The sequence below is a fragment of the Nicotiana tomentosiformis genome, chromosome 2 (assembly GCF_000390325.3).
Source record: "Nicotiana tomentosiformis chromosome 2, ASM39032v3, whole genome shotgun sequence".
NCBI lineage: Eukaryota > Viridiplantae > Streptophyta > Magnoliopsida > Solanales > Solanaceae > Nicotiana > Nicotiana tomentosiformis.
Genome location: NC_090813.1, coordinates 30,410,477 through 30,429,805, shown reverse-complemented (window position 1 = coordinate 30,429,805; position 19,329 = coordinate 30,410,477). Strand labels below are relative to the sequence as shown.

General features: G+C 33.4%; 2 protein-coding genes and 1 long non-coding RNA gene across 3 annotated transcripts; all 3 read right to left on the bottom strand.

Annotated features, from left to right (window-relative positions):
* Positions 1 to 524: 524 nt before the first annotated feature.
* LOC138906415 (uncharacterized) lies at positions 525 to 1,780 on the bottom strand. Its single transcript, XM_070195125.1, has 2 exons — positions 1,691 to 1,780; positions 525 to 1,036 (listed from the first exon to the last, which is right to left on the bottom strand). The coding sequence occupies exons 1-2, from the start codon at positions 1,743 to 1,745 to the stop codon at positions 750 to 752; spliced, it is 342 nt and encodes a 113-aa protein (XP_070051226.1). The 5' UTR covers positions 1,746 to 1,780; the 3' UTR covers positions 525 to 749.
* Positions 1,781 to 3,055: 1,275 nt separating this feature from the next.
* LOC108946841 (uncharacterized) lies at positions 3,056 to 4,787 on the bottom strand. The gene is made up of 2 exons (XR_011413435.1): positions 4,418 to 4,787; positions 3,056 to 3,410 (listed from the first exon to the last, which is right to left on the bottom strand). It is a non-coding gene; the product is annotated as an uncharacterized lncRNA (long non-coding RNA).
* Positions 4,788 to 17,463: 12,676 nt separating this feature from the next.
* Positions 17,464 to 18,557, bottom strand: LOC138906414 (uncharacterized). The gene is made up of 2 exons (XM_070195124.1): positions 18,437 to 18,557; positions 17,464 to 17,972 (listed from the first exon to the last, which is right to left on the bottom strand). The coding sequence occupies exons 1-2, from the start codon at positions 18,489 to 18,491 to the stop codon at positions 17,665 to 17,667; spliced, it is 363 nt and encodes a 120-aa protein (XP_070051225.1). The 5' UTR covers positions 18,492 to 18,557; the 3' UTR covers positions 17,464 to 17,664.
* Positions 18,558 to 19,329: the final 772 nt, after the last annotated feature.

Here is a 19,329-nt window from a genome sequence, read left to right as displayed (position 1 = left end):
AGGTGATTAAACTCTCGGATTAATTTTGCTTCTTCTACATATCTATTTTTCTTATTTATGTTTCCAGAATTTAATTTTAGGATATAGACTACTTACAGTAGCTCGAGTGGCTGCTCACGGCTCCGGTCGTGACACAAAGTATCATAAAAGTTAGCTACAGATACGAGCAAAATAATTAAGTACTATCCCAACGTACTTGGATATGGGAAAAGATCGTTTGCCACTTTTTTTTTTCTTTTATATTCATATTTGCATAACCACATGCAAAACTACTTTAAAAATGCGAGATGACGTACATAACAATTTTTGCGAATATTAACATTTTTTTGTAGAAAAAAATAAAAGCTCAAGAAATTTAAAGGAGACAATTGCTACACAATGGAGACAGTTGCTACACAATGGCACCTCTAAGATGCACGATAACACATCTACTATTGAGTTACCATTCAAGTTTAACGATAAGATTTTTCCAAGCGTTTTTCAAAAATGATGAAGCGAAAGAAATAGTACTAAAAGAGAGAGAATACACGAACTTGCATAACCTATTTCATTCTTTAAGATTAATGCTCCATAGTAAGTAGACATATACATATATGATAGAAAATAAACAACGAATATTTGGACATCTAACATCTTAGTCGCCACTTATTCACTCAAAGTATAGGTACATGAAAAGCAAGATAAACACATGTAGAAATGATATTTTATTTTCCAAGCGGAATACTTTGTGTACCGAGTTGCCTTTTTTTCTACTCAAACGGGTTTTCACCTCCCGCTGTAAATGCAGTTGGAATCACTTGAGCATACTTTGAGGATTCTAGAGCATGGAGGCATTGCATATGTTGCTTCCCTATGAAAGGAATTCCACAATTCTTGCAAAACCAACCGTCAGAGCAATCACTATCCTGATTGCAAGCTCTATTACAAGTTACCCAACCATCTATTAGTAGATTTCTTTCAACCATTTCCATATCTAAGGGTAAGTTTCTCAATGCTGTCACTTTCATCTTCGGCGAGCTGATCATGAACGGATTAACTGCATATTAATTCAATCAAAATTGAATTAAACACTAATATAAAATGATGTATATACACACACTTAGAGGATGAGCTAGAATTCTAACTTTATGGGATATGAATTTTAGAGTGACGATTTCAGTTGCTAATGACTGGGTTCTAAATTTAATATTTATACATATTTGATGAATTTCTTAATACAAAATACATTATTTGAGCAAAAGTTGATGGGTTCAGCTGAATCCTTTTGCTCGGCTTTTGCCTCCGCCCCTGCACACACTCTGAGGCACAAACAGAATTTCAACTTTATGTGCTCTAGATTTTAGAACGGCGACTTCAAGTGCTAATAACTGTATTTTAAATTTAATATTTCTACATATTTAATAAACTTTTTAGCAAAAAAATATAGTATTTGAATAAAGGTTATTGAGTTCGGCTGAACCGCATTTAGACTTCTAGCTCCTCCCTTGCACACACTCTCCATCCTACTTTGTGTGGTCTTGTTTTGACTTCACACAGAGACTTACGAAAAATAAATTAGACTTTTGAAATAAAATTGTGTCTTTTTCTTTTGGGATAAACTAAAAATGAAATTGTGCCACATAAATTTGGACGGAGAGAGTATATATACAAAGAGATACAGAGCTAGGAAGAGGGGAATGCAACTACTAACCAACAATCGCCAGGAGGAGAGCAGCAAAAACGAAAGCAAATTTAATTCCAGCCATTGACAATGCTTTGTCTTGAAACTTGAAGTGGGGAAGTTGTGTTTGTTTGTAGTTCTTTGCTCAACTAATTTTTAGGGGCGTATTTATAGCCGTTAGTGAAGGTCTAATGCCAATTTTGTGAGCTCCTTTTACTTTCAAAAAATGAAGTGTTTCTCTCGTGCATGTGTTTTTAATCTCCTATCGTTTCGTTTTACACGTGAATCAATGCACTCGGTCTATATATTGTAAAATGCATAATTTAAAAGCATCGTTTTCATATAATATCCTTGGTTGAAGATTATTAAGGAACCAGAAAACTTCTTTATATTCTACTATTCTATAAGTGGAAGTTCGCAAGCACCTCCCCGTCAACATGCTTGCTTATGTAGAGTCATTTATAGTATTTCATAATTTATCTGATTTTACGTAAGGGCATTTATAGTATTTCATAATTTCATAATTTATCTGCTTGAACACACTAGATAAGTTGGCTGAAACTGTAGGGCCCATTTCAATTTCCCATTCCATGCGTCCACACCTAACACGTATTTATACGCCTGAGTTATAACATTACTAGTTAAATTGTCCGTGCTTCGCATGATTATAATACAAATAAAGATATCGCTAAATAAGTAATGCTATATAAAATAAATCAATCTTTACTAATTAAAATTTATATTATTCAACCATCAATTATTACAATGGGTAAATTATCCACTACAATTGGCAAAACTACATTAATGATGATTTTTTTTACACTCACAGTATATATCAGTTAAAATTGCTTTTACTCACTTGAAACATGTCAGAACTTCACAGATATAATGCTCCATCTTCATCTAAAATCTAAATGAAGTGATTCTTCCATAATATTATATTATACTTAACTACTTGACATGTAAATTAAAACTCTTAAAAAGTATATATCATAATGTAGTAATGAAAAAGTTTTTAGGAATTAGAAGGAATCAACGATTTGCGATATTGCACACAAACTTACAAAGGGTAGGGAAGGAAGAAAAAGGAAATAACTTGAGTATAAAAAATAATTGTTCTAGTTTTTGTCTTCAAAGTGAAAGAGAAAAAAGACACACAGAAAAAAAGAGAAGATCATAGAAGATGTCGACATATAGAGAATGAAAAGTTCTCTAGTCAAACTAATTTGTTCATTGATTTAAGGCCCGATTGGCCCCCAAAACAAATTCACTTCTTTCCGGAATGAGTGTTTGGCTATGAAATTTTTAATTTTCACTTGAAGTTAAATTTCGAAATCCTTCGAAAAACTTCAAAAAAATATTTTTTAAAATTTTCACTTTAAATCACGCACAAAATTCAAAAACAGTTCCAAATTGTATTAATGTCCAAATACAACTCTAATTTTTAAATACCATATTCACTTAAAAAACAAAAATCACTTTCTCCAGGAATTTCACAATACTTATGTCCAAACACCTACTAAGTTTTTGGTGTTTCTGTTGCTATTGCTATTGTTGGCGCTTCTTCCATCTTGGCTAATATGATTTCATTATTCTCAGTATCTACCACAGCAGTGGCAGAAGCAGTGACCGGTGTCGTGGTGTGCGTTCCCCGTCTTCCTCAACTTATGCTTCAAGTTTCAACCGCTATTTCCTTCTCCTTCACTTTTTAACAACTCCCATCTTCTTGACAAAGCCTCAAGACTAAAGCCTGCAAAATTCACTTATCCTCTGTATCAACAGTCCGCATAAATTCAATATACTTCTAGTAGTTACTAATTGCTCTCAGGAAAACAAATCCCAGTTGAAATCTGTTATCGAAATTCAAATTGATATTTCTAAGAGGATGTTATTTAAGGTATCCTATCCTATGTTTTTGTTACTGTGCTACAATTTAGATTAAAAAATGATACTCCATTAAGAACTTATGATTATCTAGAAGGAGATATAAATTAATTAATTAATTTAGTTTTAAGCTAACCCAATGTACAACCACCAATTTGAATCATTAAAGTTGTGCTCGCTTCATTAACGCATACAAATATACTTATGATAATTATCTACAAATGAGTTGTAAATTTAACTATTGTGTAAAAAAAATAATTATTTTTCAGGAAGTTCACAAACTCATGTTGGATGTTGTCTAGGGCCATCTCCTGCATTAATAATTGTAATCCTGGCAGTGGTGTGGCTGTTTCTCTTTTAGCAGCACCACTTTGAAAGTGTCTCAAAAAAGTTAGTATATGAGAATGGCTTGTACTGCTATAATTATCTGCAAAAGAAATACCCAAAATATCCAACATATAAAAGAAGAGCCAACGAAAAAGAAAGGCACCTTCGAGTATATCATTTGTCAAAAAACAATTTTAAAAAAATTTCAAGTATCTCTCCATTTACGGGAGATGAATAACCAAACTGATCGAATATTGCTTTGATTAAATTTAATATATCCGGCCTCAATCTAACGTGAGAGGAAAAAACTTTACCTTAATCTTATTGCCTATTTTGGAAAACGTAGGTAGGAACATTCAATTAAGAAAACTCATACTAAGTGAGATTAAAACAAAGAAACATCCTTTCAATTGAAATAATTACTATTTTACGCAAAATACCCAGGTTTAGGGTTTAACAACCAAAAACAAAGAAATTGCAGTAAAAATAAAAGCATATATTAGAAGCAGCAAGAAAAATTCTCCCAAAAGGGGTAGAAACACGTACGTTAGTGATGGCAATAAAATTATAGGAGTATGAACGAAGTGTAATTTGGCAGTGCGGCCTCGCAATTGTAGGATTATGTACTTCTAAAGATCAGCAAAAACCTTTTTACCACTTTAAGTATCTGAAAACCAGCAGGATGCTCCAAAAATTATTGTTATGCAAAGAATTAGCGCCCCGCTGAAAAGGAGAAAAAGAAGAAATCTTTGTAACTTCGGAACTTTCTCATGGTTAACTTCTCCTTCGTTGATTCTTTCTCTGCTTTGAGTCTCGTTGAAATTCAAAGCAGTTGGGTTGAATATTTTTTGCTCTGTTGATTTCTTCTCTTTTTTGTCGAAAGATTTTCTTTTCTCCGAAGGTTATATACTTGCATCGTTAACAGAAAATGTTATGAATGCAGAATGGTCACTTACTCTTCCCCTTTTATTTATTAAATTAAAATTTAAAAGACATGAAGATTAGGGTTGAAACGTTTTTTTAGAGAGTTCTGAAACGTTGCCTTTTCTGTTTCCTTATTACTAGGAAGTTGTAACTGATCTCAATTTTTACGATTTAACAATTGGTATTTTGAATTAAAATCAGATGAAAAAGGCCAAAAACTAACAAAAAAGATAAATACATTTCCTGATATGTGAGAGATGCCACATCAGCTGTCAATGTCCCTCATTTATATTTATATATAGATTACTTTAAATGACGTATTTGCTTATCTAAATTTTCTAAACCTTTGAGGGGTTTTTAAATGTCTGATTCATAGTCCCCACGTACCTCTCTGGCCCTATCCTTGTACTATTTAGCAAGGCAGCAAATCAAATACTAAGATAGCTACAATAGTAAAACAACATACAAAAATAATGCCATGGAAGTAATACAAGATATTTATTAGAGTAAAGAAAATTATTTTCCTTAAAAAAAGTCAAATGAGTTAGGCATACAATAGTAAAAAAATCTAAAATGATCGATGATAAACATGCAAAGTTCAATAGTTTAAATACAAGTATTATCAAGTTATATGATTCTACTTGGTGCAAATTTTGTGTAATATTGGTGAAGGTATTAGCTTTTTTTACATTGATATATATTAAAGACAAATTCTCCACTAAGACAAAAAAGGTCGTTTAAGTTATGCTAATAAATTTATAAAAATGGAGCAAAAACTTGTAGAATTTTTACAGAAGAATCAAGAGGAAAAAAAGGATTTAATTGGGATCTAAACTTAGATGATAACCTAACCGAGTATGTCATTATTAAAAAGGGGAAGACTCATCCCTTAGATTCAGAACAAAAGTGAATAAGAAATGATCATGCCGCCAAAGGTATCGTGAGGGCACTGATAAAAAAATAACCAGTAGAGGAAGAAAATGACTTCACTTTAAAAACTAACACCTCAAACAAATATTAGGAGCAACATTAAGAAGATAAGGTGACAAAATAATACTTAGGTAAGTATTTGATATTAAAGGTTTTGAAATAAATTATTATTATTATTAATGAAAAGGAATTATTTTCCTGCTAAAAAAATAAAACCAAAATAGATAGTCGCATATATCGTGTCATTATCGTTCTTTTAAAGACATAAAGAATAATACCAATATAGGCTATGTATAATATTTGCTAGGGTTAAAATTTAAAACTTTGTAAGAATTAAAAATAATATCTGAGTGAGGGTAAAGAAAATAATATTTAAAATGGAAATCTAAAAATTTATGATTAGAAAATTGCATTTATTTCATATGAAATACTCCTTAAACAATTTTCTCAATATTTGACCAATGTTTTACATATTGAATTTAGGGAACAAAATTGAGATTAAATTTCTTTATCATGCTCAAAGCTGTAGAATACAAAGTTAAATTAATTAATTTGAATTATATTAATTTATCTATTAGAGCTTGGGCCCGTGCACAACACGGGTTATCGCTTACTAGTCATATATATATATATATATAAAATGAAGTTAAAATATAGTTAATTTCTATATAAAATGAAGTTAAAATATAGTTAATTTCTAGCATTAATCATTTCAGAACTACTGTATGTCATTCATATAAAGCCACTTTATTATTTGATAAAAACATGGAACTCAAGTAATCTCAACTACCATAACATTTGCGTAGAAGGTGTCTCGCAATAATCATCCCAAAACTATACTCCCTCATATTCAATTTAAATGACACACTTTTTTATTAGTACGTTCCAAAAAGAATGACACATTTTTATATTTAAAAATAATTTAACTTTAAACTTTTTATTTTATCCACTTTATCTTTAATAAAAAGCTTTTATAGCCACACAAATATATTGGCCCCACAAAGTTTTTAGGACTACATATTTCAAAAGTCGTCTTTTTCTTTTAATATTTGTGTCTAGTTAAACTATATTATCTAAATTAAAACAGAGAATAGTGCATATTAAATAAAGCCACTTTATTTCAAGAAAACGGTGAACTCAAGTCTCAGCTACTATGGGAAAATGATTGCTATATATTTTAGCCTTTTTTTTTCTACCTCTCCTTAAGGGTTTAAAATACGGATAAGGGTATGATTTGCCTCTCTACTATTATAAATAGGCCTTATTTGTCCTCCATTTAATTTTTCTTTCAAAAATATCCATACCGTTATACATAAGGTTCATATTTACCGCTTACACGTTAAAAATATTTACATTTGCCATTCGCTATACTTTAGGATCATATTTACCTATTTACTCTTCAAAAAGGGTTACATTTGCCCTCCGTTATACTTTCTTGACATATTTATCCTTACAATTATACCCTACATTTACCCTCATCCGGTAGATCGTCATGTCCCACCTTTGTTTTCCTACATGACGCCTATGTGGATTTCTTTTTCTTCCAATTTAAATATGGTCACTTATTTAAGATAATTTAATCCGTTCACCCAATTTAAATAAGACACACTAACTAAAATAAATGGAGGGCAAATGTAACTCTTTTTGAAGGATAGAGGGGTAAATATGATCCTAAAGTATAACGAAGGGCAAATGTAATATATTTTAACGTGTAAGGGGTAAATATGAACCTAATGTATAACTGTAGGGATATTTTTGATAGAAAACGTAAACGGATGGTAAATAAGATCTATTTATGATAGTAAATAAGCAAATTAGACCCTTATCCGTTTGAAATAAGTACACGACAAGTGGCACATTTTTCACACGTCAATAATGTTGTTTTATGAATTTTCACGAATTCTTTCGAAGTATTCAATGAACCTACTAATATTTCTATCATCTCATGTCATGCCCCCATTAGAAAAATGAGGGCCAATTGATTTTTTGATTTTTTACAAATTTATTTTTAATTTTATGATTTTTTTTTTTCTTTTTTTTTTTTTACAAATGAGAAATTTACTTTACACATAAGAGATCTATCTTTTATAGATAAGATATCTAAAAAAAAATTATTTTTTTTAACTTTAAAATGGTAAACGAGCATAATATATAAATAAAACGAAAAAGGACAAGCGGGATATTTTTAAATAAGAATTGGCTCATAGAATTAAGCAAAATGCACATGCGTCATGCCCCGTTAGGAAACCGACAAGCGAGATAGTATAAAATAAGAATTGGCTCGTAGAAACAAGTAAAATGCACACGCCAAAGATCTTTCTTAAACATGTTAAACACAGTGGCGGCTCAACAAGAGGTCTAAAATCAAAATTTAATCGTAGGTCTTTTTAAACGAAATCTTCATATATATATATATATATATATATATATATATATATATATATATATATATATATATTTATTTATTTATTTATTTATTTAAAGTCTATGATTTTCTAGCTTTTTTAAATATAAAATTGTTAATAATTTCTTTTAAAAATCATTTAATATCTCCTAAGATATTGTTGATCTTAGGAAATAGAACCAGATTCAAAAAGTTGATAACTTAATATGGAAATAATTATTTGATTTTTCGGTATACTTGTTGCAATGCATAAAACTTGAGGAAATAAAAATTAAAAATGCGCAATATAGCATGTTCAATAATACTCTTCAGCTCTTCTGATCGTTAGAAAAAAGTAATCTTTTTTTTACTGAACCATATAGTTTATCGAAAATTTAAACTTTTGCAGAAACCAAGAAAGAGAGCATAAGAATATAATATATGTTTTCTGATGAGAAACATTAAAAATGAGATTTGAACTATTAGAGACCAAAAAAGGGACTATAAGTTTATTACACATTTTCTAGTGATGAATATGAAAAGAAAAGAATAATTTAGGTACTTCACTAATTATGTCAATGGTAAAATATAAATAACCCAAAATTTTATATTTAGGGTAAGGGTTTTGGGGAAGCAATTGTCTTTCTCCGATTTTTGCTCAAACAGTTATATCAACAAACTAAAAGTTATATTACTTTTTATAAAATATTTCACTTTTCTACTTTGAAATACTCAATATTTTTAAAAAAAATTAACTTACCATATATTTTTGGTAAAAATTGGCTACACCTCCAAGAATTGTGGTGGGATGGATATGACATAACCTACCTTAATCAGATATTTCAGATTCGAACCATATGGATGATATTCTGTTAGAGTGCACTTTCACTTCTACTAAGCCTTATGCAGTGCAAATTTAAACTTGTTGGGACTTCAATACAAATATCGAATACAGATAGAAATATTTTTTTGGGGGCCCAAAATATTGGGGCCTAAAACTATTGCTTTAGTTGCTTGACGCTTTGGCCGTCCCTGATTAAACATGTGAAACATGTGTATAATAAATAGGTACATTTACGTCGGTGTAAGTATATATATGTTCGCGAGCTAGTGTATTGGGTACCGCGGTTGGGATGAACTCCTATATCTTATATTTGTATTATGAAATTCATTAAATATATATTAATATTTAATTGCGAACACAATAATTAAAATTAATAAATTATATATGGGTTCGGTGGTAAGTTAAGGAACCATAAAACTTTAATTCCCGAATCCTTCATATATATAATTCAATTTTTTGATTTTCTTGGGGTCATTTTCTCACATCAGTTAGTGTTAGTCCCGTACATTAAGGCTGTTTTGCTATCATGTTCGGGTAAAATTACGGTCCACTATATATTTAGAATTTTTTTTCTAACTAAATGCTATTAGAGGTAATGTTATTCAGTTTCCCAAAAAACTGAATAGTGTATGCATGGTTGGAAAAAGATTTTTGTTTCTGAAACAATTTCCATTCAGAATTAAAAATACTTTTTTGGAAACAAACGCAGAAAAGGATCACCCGGTGCGCTAAGCTCCCGCTATGCGCGGGGTGCAGGAAAGAGCCGGACCACAGGGGTCTATGGTACGCAGCCTTACCCTGCATTTCTACGTACGATAGTGTTTACCCTCAAAATCGGATAACAATTAAATTTGTAAGTGATTTTAAGGATATGCGAATTTATTTGACACAAAGCAGTAAATAAAGAGAAATTAAATAAATAAGGATGAAGTAAACTCAAACCACACGAGGAAGACGATTTAAGCCTTAATTAAATATTTGCCCTCGATTCGAGCTCGTAACAACAAGCAATGACGAATGAAAGCAAAAGAACTAATAACAGAAAATAACGATATATTGCCTTGGAATGCGTGTTGCAATGTGTCCAATGAATTATCAGACCCCCTTTATATATATTAGGCGAGTCCTACTTTATGTACAATTCTATAAAAGGTAAAAGATCTCTTGATTCAATGATTGCCGGTTACTTATTGATACGTGCCGAGATCCCTACCGTAATATCCGTCCGGTCACAGATACTTCGGTCTCCTATTGACTACGCTGACAACATTTCTTTGAAATCGTTCCAGCTTAGGACCGATTGCGGGACCATGACTTCGATATTCTCGAAGACAGGCATTCTGCCCCCGCGTTCTAGTGCAGTGAGACTTGGGGTCGATCTTTAGTCCTTTATTGCCATGTCTCGAGCCTAACTCACCATGTCGAAGGTTAGGGTGCACCACGAGCTCGATTTCACCCGCATACAGATAGTCCCCTCGTTTTTCGAAGAGTAGACGACGATAAACGACATGAGCTTCCGATTCTTACTTCGATATACACTGTGATAGAAACGACAAAACAACTGAAACGTCTTGTCAGTCAAGTCTTAATGGCATTAAATGCATGTCAGCTGTCGGTCGGCCATTCCTCGATGCGGACCGCCGCTAAAATACTATAAATACCCCTTCCTTTGTTCATTTTAACTTTACATCCAAACTTCTACACCTTAAAGATTTCAATACTTTCTAGCACTTTTACTCTGGTTATCTGAGATCCTTTGCAAGAACTCTTGTCCATCTCCACCTCAAGCCAACATGTACAATCCTTCAAATTCCTTTCCTTATCCATTTTCCCTCAAATTTTTAAAGAAATGGAAAAAACTTTTAAAACCGTTCCCCAGAAAGAAGCCCCTTCAACTTCGCGGCCGGCTATTGAAGCAGAGGAGACTGTTTCGCATGTTGTTGTCGACGAACCGGTACCTAAACCCCCTTTGAAAATGTTCATCCTCGGAGGATGCTCGATCAGCGCCGATTTCAAGGTTGAAAAACCTTTCTCCGTACAAAGCCGGTGTGAGGGGGTCTCGAGATACATCTGCTCGATCAGTGAAGAAATTCTATCCACGGTCCGAAAAGACTGTAACTGGGCCGATAAGGACATAGAGGTCCCTGACTCTAATGAAGCCATTACCACCCATGTCGAGGGATACCTAAGTGTTTACACTATCCCTTTACATTGGGCCTGGTGAATCCGGTCATTTTAGATTTCTGCACAAGGTACAACTTGTGCCTAGGCCAGATTTACCCATCGCTCTGGAGGATCGTGATTCTTCTCCGGGTCTTTGTGAACAAAAACGATGGATGTTCGTTCACCATCGACCATCTTCTACGCTTATACAGTCCCCGAATCTTCCGGGGGGGAGGGGGACTGATAAAGCTTGCTTGGCGGGCCAGTAAAGCCCTGTTCTCAAGTATTTATGAGGACCGGGATCGGGGCTAGCAAGGCCGTTTTGTCCGAGTAAGGACTTCGGACTTAATCCCATCTGAGTGCAGGCCATTCCCCAAGAAGTGAAATACCTCACGTAACTACAATTTTACTTTCAAAAGTCAATTTTATACTTATTTCCTTCTTTTTATCGGTGTTTTGTGGTGGTGCAGCTGTCGCTCGGGTCCCGAACGCTGTCCCTCGACTCAAGGAGTGGATTGAGGATATCGTATCATAGATGCCCTACTACGAGCACTCATGGCGCAAGCTCTCTAAGGGACGTTGGGAGGCCCGTTCCCACGGTGAGACTCCTTTCCTGAGTAGGTGCTATTTGGATTCCTCTTTTATCATTAAGTCCTCACTCCATTTACTTCTTTTTGCAGAGGCCCATGCAGATGGCGTGGGAATCAAGCGAAATTTCTAATTTTATGGCCCTAAAACACCAAAAACGAGGAACAGTCATGGCGAGGCAATGATTATTGTTCTTTAGGTCATTTTTTATGGGCTCATGCGACCTCAATGACTGTTCTGCCCGGATCGCTTAAAATTATGCCGACCCATTATAAACGACCTAAGGAACAATAGTTATCGCCTTACCGTAACTGTTCCTCGTTTTTAGCGTTTAAAGTCCATAAAACTAGAATTCCGTCCGATTTTTAAATTTTTATGTGCTATAGCCCACTCCATCTACATGGGCCCATGTGATCGGACCGGGATCGTCTAAAAAAAATTCTGGCCTATCAAAAATGACTTAAGGAACAATAGACCCTGCTTAGGTAATAATTTAATGCTTTGCAACAACTAGATTGCTTGATCTCATTTACACTCTTTTGGGCTGAGATGAGAGTCGTCCGTGGTGTCTCATACTGCATTGAAATATGTTGCAGGACTTCCATTATCAATTTTGATTCTTAATTCGTCCATTACTGGCTGCTACATAAAAAACACAAGACGAAGAATACATAGGTTAATGAACTTCAGCCTAATTCTAAACACTAGCAACATCACCTTCTAGCAGTATGGGCTTCTCTTTAAGTTTGTTGCTCAATGGTTTAATTTGAAATGCGCAAGTTAGTATTTCTTTATAATCTACATCTCTGACAAAATTATAGCTTACCTTATCCCAACAGAGACATAAATCTTCAGTTTGTCGTTTCGATCAAATCACCAAAATCAATTAACTTTATATGCATCTATATTAGAGACCTTGCATAGTATAATGTTTGTTCAATAGTGAAAGTTTTGAATTGTACATGTTATTTATGCAGGTTCGATATATCCATCGATTGAGCCATATCCATAAATAAAAAGAAAGTATTTGTGCAACATTAGTTGATGCTGCTAAGAGAATCCCTGAAGCATGAAACATCAGTTTTTCATTAGACAATCGATATATTAAAGGCAAACTCTATAAATAGTTGATCTGAGTTGTATTTAAATCTATGAAAATGGCTACTTCCTTACTAGGTGAACTCCTTATTTTCTATGAATCTATGCTTGTTGGTTTGTATTACACTAACCTTCGCATGAGTGTTATGTTATTTAATTTGTTCTGCACTAAACCAACTTTAAAAGCGGTTCTGCCCTACTAAATTGAACTTTTCAGAATTCATAACAATCGGGCATATGCACGTGCTGTGCACGGACACCCACCATCTAGTATCAACATAAGCAAAATTTTAGAAGTTTAACGTAACGAGCATAGTTTATACCGTTGGAATTCATTATATACCCTCTTTCCTTAGGTCCGGCGTTATCCTCCTCCTTGTTTTTTCGTCTAACACTCTGTTCGTGACGTCACCTAGTCTCTAAGACTAGGTAAGCCCAACAACATGCGGAATAATTGAAATAACAACATAAAATCTCAAAACTTCAGCAACTACATAAATAAAATCTATAACTCAATATGTACAACTCCCAAAACATGGTGAAATCACAAGCTCTAAGTAACAGTGCTGAACAATCCTATACATCAATATTTATAATAGTGTAATGAAATAAGGAAGAACGAGATAGAAGGAGATTTTGAGGCCTGCAGACGCGGGCAGGTGTACCTTGAACTCTCCAAAGTAACCTTAGCTCACTAATGCCGGGACTGATAGGAAGTACCTGGATCTGCACAAAAAGATGTGCAAAAGTATAGTATGAGTACACCACAGCGGTACCGAGTAAGTATCGAGCCTAACCTCGGTAGAGTTGTGACGAGATTAGGTCAAGGCCCTACTGGAGATAATAAGAAACAAGACGAAAGATATAACGATATAATGACAATGACAATGGAAATAAAACAATAAGGAATTTACGGAAAGTTAACAACACAGAATCAAGACAGTTAATACAACACGGAAGAAAACAAGCATTTACATGTTAAGGAAACAAATAACCAAGACAAATACAACAAATAGAGAAAGATCAACAAGGGCCACTACCGAGATACCGCCTCGTAGTCCCAAATCATAAAAGTAACTCACAGTCTTTCCTTATATCACCGCGAGAGCCTTCACATTTAATTTTAAAAATTAAATTTTCCGAAATAGCATCCCGTATTTTAGCCCACCTTATCACACCGCATGGCTTCTAGTAGTTCTTCTACTAGTCACGATTATCAAGCCCACCTTATACCTTCGCATGCGTATCAATATCACAACGTATCACAATTCGCACCTCAAATGTCCAACAAAAATTACAAAAACCGAACACACATTCGATATCGAATCCAACCATAAAAAAATTATCTAAATCCGACCTCAATACGCCTTTCAAAACTCAAAAATTTAGCCTAAGGAGTTTCTATCAATATTTCCCAATTTCCAACTCCCAAGCACTAATTAAATGATGAAATTATCAATAGATTCATGTGAATTAATCAAAAATGATTTAGAATTCCTTACCACAAAGTTCTCTCTGAAAATCCCTCAAAATTTCGCCTCAAACCGAGCTCTCTAAGTCCCAAAATGAATTATAAATCAAACTCTCAAATTTTTCCCTTTTCTGCCAGTTAAATCGCACCTGCGACCTTACTGCCGCACCTGCGAAATTTCCATCGCAGGTGTGGACATGACTTACTCTCACTCTCTATTTCTCCGAGAAAAGGGCCGCACCTGCGCGCCTGCGACGAAAAGTGTCGCATCTGCGACCATTGTAGCCATTGCGTTTTCTCGATGGCATAAGCGAAGCTGCTTCTGCGAACATTTTCCGCTCCTGCACCCCATCTGGGCATGCCCAGCTCCGCATCTTCGACCAAGTGCTCGTTTTACGAGCCCGCACCTGCGGCCAATCCCTTCAGAAGCTGCCAACCTTCAGCAAAATTTAGCAGGTCCAAATTATTTCGGATTCGATCCGAATTACACCCGGGGCCCTCGGCACCCCGTACGAATATACCAACTAGTTCCAAAACACATAACGGACCTACCTGAGGCCAAAAATCACATTAAATCAACATAAATTCTACGAATCGCAACCCAAATTCAAGCCTAAGCAATTATGAACTTTCGAATTCCCAAACCAACGCCGATTCATACCAAAACAACTCTGATTAACCTCAAATTTTGCACACAAGTCATAAATGGCATTACAGACTTATTCCAACTTCCGTAATTGGGATCCAACCCCGATATCAATAATGTGCACTCTCGTCAAACTTTCAAAAATCTTCCAACTTTCGCCAATTCACGCTGAAACGACCTACGGACCTCCAAATTAACATCCAGACATGCTCTTTGAGCTAAAATCACCCTATGGAGCTATCAGAACCATCAAAACTCCATTCCAGAGTCATCTTCACACAAGTCAAACTACGGTTAACTCCTACGACTTAAACCTTCCAACTTAGGGACTATGTGTCCTATTTCACTTTGAAACTCGCCCGAAACCAAAACCAAAAACATCCTCCCCGACAAGTTACATACCCACAATATAGCATAGAGGAAGCAATATTTAGGGGATCAGAGCTAAAATACTCAAAACGACTGGCCGGGTCGTTACACTCTATTTGGGTCATTGTTACCCATCATTTTATAATGTATTGTATTGTATCATTTTGTGAATATAACTTTTGGATAGATTGTATTATTTTTTGTTATTAAATAGTAACATTTTGCTGTTTGGCTTGATTGTGTCGTATTGTACTGTAACTAATATGTTTACTAAAATATCCTCAATTGTTTTAAATATTAAATTTATCAAGAATTATGTATAAAAATAATTTAAGAAAACTCGTTTCTACTAATTTATCACCAATTATGTCTTATAATTAGATTAAGCAATTAAATTCATGTAAATTCTAACAAAATTAGAGGAACAAGTTAATAATATTAAAAATAATAATAAGTACACTCCATTCATAAGTAGATCATAATAATAATAAAATATAAAATAAAATATTAAGTACACTCCTTTCAGAATTTAGATTGTAAGTAATATTTTCCAACATGGCATATAATCCATAACTCAAAGTGAATAACATATTAGTTTTCAAACAACGTTCACATATAATCCATAACAAAATACTCATATCCAATAAGATCCTTAACAATTATACCATAAATAATATTACCCTAACTCAATTTTTAGGTGAAAACAAGAGCAAAAATCCGAAGAAAAAGATTAACTATCATTAGAAAAAAATAAAGAATGATGATAAAGAAACAAGAAGTTGGCTGAACAAAGGAATGAAGATAAATGATTACACTATGAACACTTGAAAACAGCCAACAGTATGCATCTAATCGGTGATTATAGTAATTAGAATTGGAGTTAAAATCAAATGAGGAGAAAAAAACGAAAAAAAGAAGATGGTAAAATCTATTCTTTTTACCTGTGACGTTGGAGTTGGCAATAGTAAGCGGTAGAACCAGCCTAGAAAAAAAAAAGGATGAAAACAAAGTAGGTTATAGGTTAGAGATTTGGAATTAAAATAAAATAAAAAAGATAAAGGGTAAAATAGAATTGTGAGGTAATAAGTTAGGACATAATTAGCCCCGCTATTTGAAACAAGCTGCAATTGTTTAATATTTGAAATTTACTGACAAGGTTAATTTAGATTTGTGCCTCATAAGACCCTATAAATGAATAACGTTGCGTACCAGAGGTTTTCCTATTCTTCGAAGCTCAAACCTAAAACCTCAAGGCCAATGATCACAAGGAGAATATCATCTTTATCATGTAACTGAAGAATATTAACGAATCCAAAGTGATAAATACTGAAGCAATATAACTTAAAAGTTCCTCTGATCATAAAGGATGAAATACAGACCGTCAAAAGGAGGTAAAAAAACTTTGGAATACCCAGAAAGAGGAACACAAACATCTGAAGCTTCTTCACGTGAACAAATTTAGAGAATTTATCAAGAATGCAGATTCTGTCACCTTATATCATTCAGTGTTTTAATATTTTTTACTAAATCGGTAAATTTTAACATGTGATAGCAAGATTAAGTACTATTTTATCAGATTACTAATTGATGCTAATTAAGAGATTTACCAAATAATTACCTAATAAATAATTTAATTTGATAAATATTTTTTACACTGCCAATACATAGAATTTAAACTCATTACAGTATCATGTAGATATTTTGGCTGAGATGGTTAGTCCATACTCTGTATTATCGGCGTGTTATGGGATTTTATCTATTTATATAACTGTTATATGTATCTTGTGGATTATCTTAGTATTTAAACTACTGTTTATTTTCATAGAATGATAATAAGTTAGAGTTTGCAAAGTAGCTCGGGTGGCGGCTGGCTCAGGTCGTGACACAAAGTATCACAAACTTAACTATATAGATACGAGCAAAATAAAGTACTATTACAATGTAGTTGGATATGGGAAAAGATCGTATGTCAATTATTTGTTTTATATTTGCATAACAACATGCAAAACTACTTAAAAAATGCGAGATGAAGTACATATATAATAATTGCACCTCTAAGAAGCAGGATGACACCTCTATTACTGAGTTAACATTCAACTAATTTAACGATAAGATTTTTCCAAGCGTTTATCAAAAATGATGAAGCAAAAGAAATAATACTAAAAGAGAGAGAGAATACACAAACTGCATAACTTATTTCATTCATCAAGATTAATATATAGTAAGTAGACATACATATATGATAGAAAATAAACGACCAATATTGGGACATCTAACATCTTAGTCGTCACTTATTCACTCAAAGTAGGTAAATTAAAAGCAACATAAACACATGTAGAAATGCAATTCTATTTATTTATTTATTTATTTATTAGAGCTATTCACTCAGGTTTTCACCTCCCGCGATGAATGCAGTTGGAATCACTTGAGCATACTTTGAGGATTCTGGAGGAATGAGGCATTGCATATATCTATCCCCTAAGACAGGAAATCCACATGAATCGCAAAGCCAACCGTCAGAGCAATCACTATTCTGATTGCAAGGTCTCTTACAAGTTAGCCAACCATCGTCTTTTAGTCTTGAAAACAATAGATTTCTTTCAACCATTTCCATATCCATATCTAAGGGTAAGTTTCTCAACGCTTTCACTTTCATCTTCGGCGAGCTGATCATGGATGGATTAACTGCATATTCATTCAATCAACATTGAGTTAAACACTAATATAAAATGATATATATATACACACATGCACACTCAAAGGCGGAGCCAGAATTTTAAATTTATGGGATCCACAATTTAGAACGACGACTTCAAGTGCTAATGACTTTGTTCTGAATTTAATATTTGTACATATTTGATGAATTTCTTAACACAAAATACATTCTTTGAGTAAATATTATTTAGTTCAGCCGAACCCGTAGCTCGACCTTTGCCTCGCCATTGCATACACTCCCGCCGTCCTATTTTATGTGGTCTTGTTTGACTTAACACGGAGATTAACAAAAATAAATAAAGACCTTTGCAATAAAATTGTGTCTTTCTTTTGGAACATATACTAAAAATAAAATTGTGCCATATAAATTGAAATGGAGAGAGTTCATATACAAAGAGATAGAGAGCTAGGAAGAGGGGAATGCAACTACTAACCAACAATCGCCAGGAGGAGAGCAGCAAAAAAGAAAGCAAACTTAATTCCAGCCATTGACAATACTTTGTCTTGAAATCTGAAGTGGGGAAGTTGTATTTGTTTGTAGTTCTTTGCTCAACTAATTAGGGGCATATTTATAGCCGTTAGTGAAGGTCTAATGCCAATTTTGTCAGCTCCTTTTACTTTCAAAAATTGAAGTGTCGTGTATCATGAAATTGTATCTCTCGTGCATGTGTTTTAATCTCGGGTGTTTGGCATGAAGAAAAGCATTTTCCATATGTTCGGTAGGCTTAAATGTTTTTACCTTTTACAAGTATTTTCCTCGTGAACTCATTCTTCTCCAATTAAAAGAAAATATTTTCCCTATCAAGAGAAGGAAAAATATTTTAAAAAACTCTTTTTCAACTTTTTCCACCATATTCCCCATCCACACCAACCCACACCCCCACATACCCACCCCACCCACCCACCTCTACCTGCCTCAACCCCCGCGCAACCCTCGCCCCCACCCCGACTCCACCCTAAATAGAAATATTATTTATAGTACTTTCTTTTCATGTTATGGATAAAGTAATATTTTTTCCAATTCAACAAATGAGTATTTTCTTTTCATGATATAAAAAATAAGTATTTTTTTTTCATTCTAACAAAAAAATACTCTTTTTTCATGATGTAGAAAAAATAATTTCTTTCATTTCAACAAAATGATGTAGTGAAAATTATTTTCTTAGTTCAATAAAAATAATATTTTCCTTTCATGATTAAAAAAAATATTTTCTTTCATTTCAACAAAATGAGTACTTTATTTTCATGTTGTAGAAAGAATACTTTCTTTTTCAACCAAAAAAAGAATCTTTTTTTAGTTATGGAGTACATTAGTTCCTTTGGATTT